The 6,610-nt window shown below is 40.3% G+C and overlaps 1 protein-coding gene across 1 annotated transcript in view; it reads left to right on the top strand.

The window, feature by feature from the left end:
• LOC127650805 (interleukin-6-like) overlaps positions 1-937 on the top strand; it is a 2,266-nt gene extending 1,329 nt beyond the window's left edge. The window contains exon 5 of the mRNA XM_052136441.1: positions 716-937. Coding sequence (XP_051992401.1) covers positions 716-913 — 198 coding nt within the window. The 3' untranslated portion in view covers positions 914-937. The remainder of the gene's footprint in view (positions 1-715) is intronic.
• The last annotated feature ends 5,673 nt before the right edge of the window (positions 938-6,610 follow it).

Here is a 6,610-nt window from a genome sequence, read left to right as displayed (position 1 = left end):
GCAAGTTGTCACAAGGGCTATATCTCAGCATTTTCCTCAGGTTTTATGTGTTGGATTCACCCATTATATTTGAACAAAGAGCCATGTTAACAGGACAAGAGGCAATAGTTCAATCACTCACTCACTCACTCACTCACTCACACATTCACACTCACTCTCACACACACACTCACTCTCACACTCACTCACACACACACACGTTTCATGTAATTGAACTGGGAAGTCTATAATAAGCTCTGTATTATCAGGATCCCATTGTGACAACGTACCCCCATATAGTAAGACAACATGCCCCACTATTGGAGGAGGAGGAGGGGTGGGGGTGGTGGGGTTGGAAGTCCAATGGTGGTTTTTACATATTTTGGTAACACTTTACATTAAGATTGTATTCATTGACATTAGTTAATAATAACAATCCCTGTTTTGCATATATTAATCAAGGTTGATGTTCATGTCAGCATATACTTATACATTATTTTTATGCATAGTTGGATTTGTTAGCATTAAATCATTAACTCACACAAACCAACTATAATATACCATTCATTTTAACTGATTCATTGTATTTGTTTTATTAATAACACATTGATAAATTAACATTAACCAAAATTAGAACCGTATTGTAACGTGTTTGTGATATTTTAATGTATTTGGTAAGTGGTGGCTCATAAACACATTTCTGAACATTTATTTATACCTATATCTATATCTCCAGGTGAGAGACTTGGAGGTTGAGGGCATCTCCAGCACTCTTCCACCCGTGGCATCGGCGTGGACGAGCAAGGTGGTCGCACGACTCGATCCTGTTCAACTTCACCAGCGTCATGATGGATACATGCCGAGCGATCAATTACATGAGCCAGAGGAAAAGTGGACGCAGTCACCGCGGGACAAACCGAAAGAGACCCAGTGAGCCCGTCTCAGACAAGAACTAACCACAGAAGCACATCAAACAACTATTTATTTGATATTTATAATGGATATTTATTGAGCATCAGACTTTAAAATGATGTGATTGGGGCGTGAACTTCTAAGTTATCAAAAAGTAAATGTTAATGTTTCTCATTTGTAAAACACTGAAATAAATATTTATTGTTACATGTCATTTGTATGCGTCTGTACTTTTATTTACGGTTTTCTCATTTCGACAACACTGTTAACTATTTATAAAAGTAAACTTTTAATGTTTTTAAGAAATAGACAATTTGGTTACATTTTTTTGTGTGTTTCTCATGACAATACATGTTTACAGAAACAAAAACAAATAAAGTCTTTACATAAAAACAAACAACAAAAACAATTAAGAACAAATGTGCCGAAGACAAGAGGAGGGAAGATATCCGTCTCTGAGAGAGGATCCAGATGTGTGTGTGTGTGCGGCGGCTGTCCGTGTGTGCGGATGGCTGTCCGTCATCCCCAAAGCAAACTGGAAATAAAGAAACAATTTTAAAGTGTTCTCCCGAAAGAGAAGGGGCACACTCATAAAAAGTTTGTCCCGGGCCATGAACCAACTTTGAGCATGGCATTAAATTGTGTAATCAAAACTCACCTTAAAACGGTGGGCTCCGGCATTCCCGGATCTGCCCCTCGTTTGAAACCTGGAAAGTCATCAAAATAAATACATGAGTTGCCATGGAAACCTGGAAGGCATTCGGACATGTTAACTAGTGGTCAATCAGATCATGATTATATACAATCAATACAGTCAAAAGTTTGGACACACCTACTCTTGTTTATTATTTCTATTCATACAGTTCATGATAAACATGTATTCAAGTGTGCCTTCCTTTATTATTGGTATTGTACATGTTATAATACAAGTTGAAATTAATCAAATTTGCATAGATTAAATAAAAAACCAAAAACAAATATTGTTTTTCCGATGCATTGCAATCTTCATTTTAACGATCTCGATAGCGGCTCTTGAATCCCAAGATCGATCTTTCACTCAATGCGCAACTCTCTACTACAATGAGACGAAATCACTCGCATTTGCAACCAAATTTCGCACTATGTGACCAAAATGTATATATTGGGCAACTGGCTGGTAAATGTGTCAGTTTCACTAGTGATTGTGTGGTGTAGCGGTTAATGATTCAGCAGTGACATCCAAGTTGCTCTGTGTAATGTGTGTCCAAAGACGAGATCCACGCGATCATCGGCCATTGAATAATGTCTCTTTGAATATCCTTTCAGTTCTTTACAGTCAGTTGTTGATCAAAATAACTAAATTAATAAACATTTAATTCTAATCAAGCATAGCCGAGATCTCTCTAGTTCACTTGCGCTCATTAAGAGGCGCAGTTTGCAAACATGCCGGTTTTCTTAAAGAGACAGTACCAGGGGGTCTGGGTAGCACAGCGAGTGTTGACGCTGTCTACCACTTCTGGAGTCGCGAGTTTGAATCCAGGGGTGTTGAGTGACTCCTGCCAGGTCTCCTAAGTAACCAAATTGGCCCAGTAGCTAGGGCGGGTAGAGTCACATGGGGTGACCTCCTCGTGGTCGCTACAATGTGGTTCGTTGTGCGTGGAAGCCTCCACACGCGCTACGTCTCCGCGGTAACACCCTCAAAACAAGCTACGTGATAACATGCTTTGATTGACGGTCTCAGACAAGGAGGCAACTGAGATTCGTAAACATAAATGTGACCAAAATTATGAAAAACTAATAAAAACGTAATTAGTAAAATTTATATTTTTGTATTGTACCTAGTTAGAAGGTCTCCTGTATAATTAACAGCATTAGCTGGGAGAGACTTATTAAGATAACTGACACATATGCATATAAATCAATATAGAATCAAAATCAAATCAAACTAATTAATGCGTTCATGATCTCAAGACTAGATTATTGTAATGCATTACTGGGAGGATGTCCAGCAAGATCAATTAATAAACTTCAACTGGTTCAAAATGCAGCAGCCAGAGTGCTAACAAGAACCAAGAAATATGATCATATTAGCCCCATTTTATCATCGTTACATTGGCTACCTGTTAATTACGTACAAAGCTTTGATTGGTCTAGCTCCACAGTACTTAAGTGATCTTCTACCACACTATATTCCACCTCGTTCATTAAGATCGCAAAACTCTGGCCTCCTGACAGGAGGTAGATCCTTTTCATATTTGGCTCCTAAACTATGGAAAAGTCTCCCTAACACTGTTCGGGACTCAGACACACTCCTTCAGTTTAAGTTTAGACTAAAGACTCGTCTATTTAGCCAGGCATACACCTAATTTATCCTCCAACCCACAATTAGGCTGCTTTAGTTGGGTCTGCCGGAACCAGAAACCAGAAACATTGACCATGATTTATAACTTTATAAATTGAATGGCATCTACGCTAATATTATTCTATTTGTTTCCCTGTCTCAACCTCGGGACTCCTATCCTGAGGTCACCAGAACCGGCTCCATTCCTGCTGCGTGTTGGACTCCACTGCTACGTGTCGCTGTGTGATGATGACTAATATCGATGGACTTAAGGGGTTGAACTGATGCCAACTCCAACCATAAGACATGGGACACTTCATATGCCATTGCCTGAACCTTGGACATAGGATAGACCTCACCGAAATTACCGGCCAGGTTGACAGGTATACAAATACAGATGACTTGACTTGTATCAATACAAAGCCCTATTGTACGGCGCACTTATCGGTTTATACCGATAATCACAAAATGCACAAATATGGGCTGGGTCGTAGGTCTATCACTCATTTAAAAGCTAGGCAGAGGAACTATTTGAGAGTAAAGGCAACAAAAACGATAGATATAGTGATAGAGCGATATATCAGATTAATCGGCCGATATTTGGCTATTTTGAGATCATTGGCACTAACTGCAAGGAGTATGTCCCCTGAAGCAACTGGAAAACTCCGAAATAGACCAAAACATTTCTATTTTTTTTTTTTTACAGTTTAGTGTTTGGGGTGCATAACACACACTCGGGTAATAACGAATTGTACATTTGGCAAGCATTTGTTTCCATTGCAACACAGTTTTAAACCAACGCCACCCTGTTTCATGCAAGTCTGGATTCCTCATTCTCAAGAACTTTTATGAAAACAATTTGATAATTAGACTCTCAACGTGAAACTTAATTCCTCACATCCTTTTTCTGGGCACCGCTGAGATCCAGACGAGTGTTGAGAGAAAGAAAACTCCTGCGTTACAGGACACACCAGGAAGTGACTCCAAAAGGAAGACACAAGAAGTGGGTTTAAAAAATGAGTAAAATTCAGAGGAAGTCTCCAAACCCATGCAATTCTTCCTGTTGTCATTCACCACTGGATTTCCTCAATGACAACATCTACAACACATCAGACGTCATAGACGATTCATCAAAATCTCATCCAAATGTGTTGGGCAAGATATGAAAAAACATCAATGACACAATAATATAGCTAGCACATAGTTTTGCATCATTTTGAGGTATAAAATTGAAATTTTGGGCCCTGGAAGCCCACCTATTTTTCAGCCTATAGGTTCATACAATGCAAGTGAATGGTGGCCACAACAACAAACCTTCCTTTTGCATCTCATTCATCTCAAAACTTCCACCCGTGCCAAAAATATGCAGACAAGCAAATTACTGTTGAACATCAATAAGGACAAGAAGAGTTTGGTCCCTAAAGCATCGTAAATATTTCCTCATTTCTCATTTAACAGTGATGACGCTGCAGAATGAAGACACCACTTGAACTCTGGTGTACAAACAGTGACGCAATTCTGTCAAAAAATAAAAAAAGACCTTTGACTGCTTCGTTAAAGGGAGAGCTATCTCTTGCTGTTGTTTCAACTTTCAAACCCATATGATTTTCTTTCTTTAAAGAAGAAAAGCAAAGGATGATGTCAGAGAAGGAGAAAGACAGTCTTAGTCCCCATTCAATATCATTGTACATAGAAAGATGCAGTGAAAGTGAATGGTGACTGAGGCTAACAAGTGACAATGTAGTGACAATTACAATTCATTTTCAATGTCTCAATCACAGATGCAGGAAGTGATGAGGGATATAGTTGCGCAAAAACGAATTAATGACATTCGAAAGAATATAAACACAAATGATTCAACCCTTCAAACAAACGATTTACCTTTTTTCCATTAAGGGCCATTTGAGCATTTACGGAATGATTCATGGGCCATACAATTGCTTGCAGTTTCTGATTGTGGGTTGAAATTAATGTACGCATTCTGTTACGTGCTCACACACCAAAAACACTAAAAGGTTTGTCTAATATTTTGTGTTGTTCAATGGCGGGCAATGCATTAAAAGTCTAGGCCTTCAGTGTGTTTTCACAATGAATAAGCGCCATGTCTCCTAGCAACCAACTGATAACAATGCTGCAGCGCTATGTCTCCTAGCAACCCAACTGATAACAATGCTGCAGCGCTATGTCTCCTAGCAACCCAACTGATAACAATGCTGCAGCGCTATGTCTCCTAGCAACCCAACTGATAACAATGCTGCAGCGCTATGTCTCCTAGCAACCCAACTGATAAACAATGCTGCAGCGCTATGTCACCTAGCAACCAACTGATAACAATGCTGCAGCGCTATGTCTCCTAGCAACCAACTGATAACAATGCTGCAGTGCTATGTCTCCAAGCAACCAACTGATAACAATGCTGCAGTGCTATGTCTCCTAGCAACCAACTGATAACAATGCTGCAGCACTATGTCTCCTAGCAACCCAACTGATAAACAATGATGCAGTGCTATGTCTCCTAGCAACCAACTGATAACAATGCTGCAGCGCTATGTCTCCAAGCAACCAACTGATAACAATGCTGCAGTGCTATGTCTCCTAGCAACCCAACTGATAAACAATGCTGCAGCACTGTCTCCTAGCAACCAACTGATAACAATGCTGCAGCGCTATGTCTCCTAGCAACCCAACTGATAAACAATGATGCAGCGCTATGTCTGCTAGCAACCAACTGATAACAATGCTGCAGTGCTATGTCTCCTAGCAACCCAACTGATAAACAATGCTGCAGCACTATGTCTCCTAGCAACCAACTGATAACAATGCTGCAGCGCAATGTCTCCTAACAACCAACTGATAACAATACTGCAGTGCTATGTCTCCTAGCAACCAACTGATAACAATGCTGCAGCGCTGTCTCCTAGCAACCCAACTGATAAACAATGCTGCAGCACTATGTCTCCTAGCAACCAACTGATAACAATGCTGCAGCGCTATGTCTCCTAGCAACCCAACTGATAAACAATGCTGCAGCACTATGTCTCCTAGCAACCAACTGATAACAATGCTGCAGCACTATGTCTCCTAGCAACCCAACTGATAAACAATGATGCAGTGCTATGTCTCCTAGCAACCAACTGATAACAATGCTGCAGCGCTATGTCTCCTAGCAACCAACTGATAACAATGCTGCAGTGCTATGTCTCCTAGCAACCCAACTGATAAACAATGCTGCAGCACTGTCTCCTAGCAACTAACTGATAACAATGCTGCAGCGCTATGTCTCCTAGCAACCCAACTGATAAACAATGATGCAGCGCTATGTCTCCTAGCAATCAACTGATAACAATGCTGCAGTGCTATGTCTCCTAGCAAACCAACTGATAAACAATGCTGCAGCAC

Source organism: Xyrauchen texanus, chromosome 10, assembly GCF_025860055.1.
Source record: "Xyrauchen texanus isolate HMW12.3.18 chromosome 10, RBS_HiC_50CHRs, whole genome shotgun sequence".
In the NCBI taxonomy this organism is placed as follows: domain Eukaryota; kingdom Metazoa; phylum Chordata; class Actinopteri; order Cypriniformes; family Catostomidae; genus Xyrauchen; species Xyrauchen texanus.
Note: the sequence above shows the minus strand (reverse complement) of the source record. Positions and strands in the feature narration are given on the sequence as shown.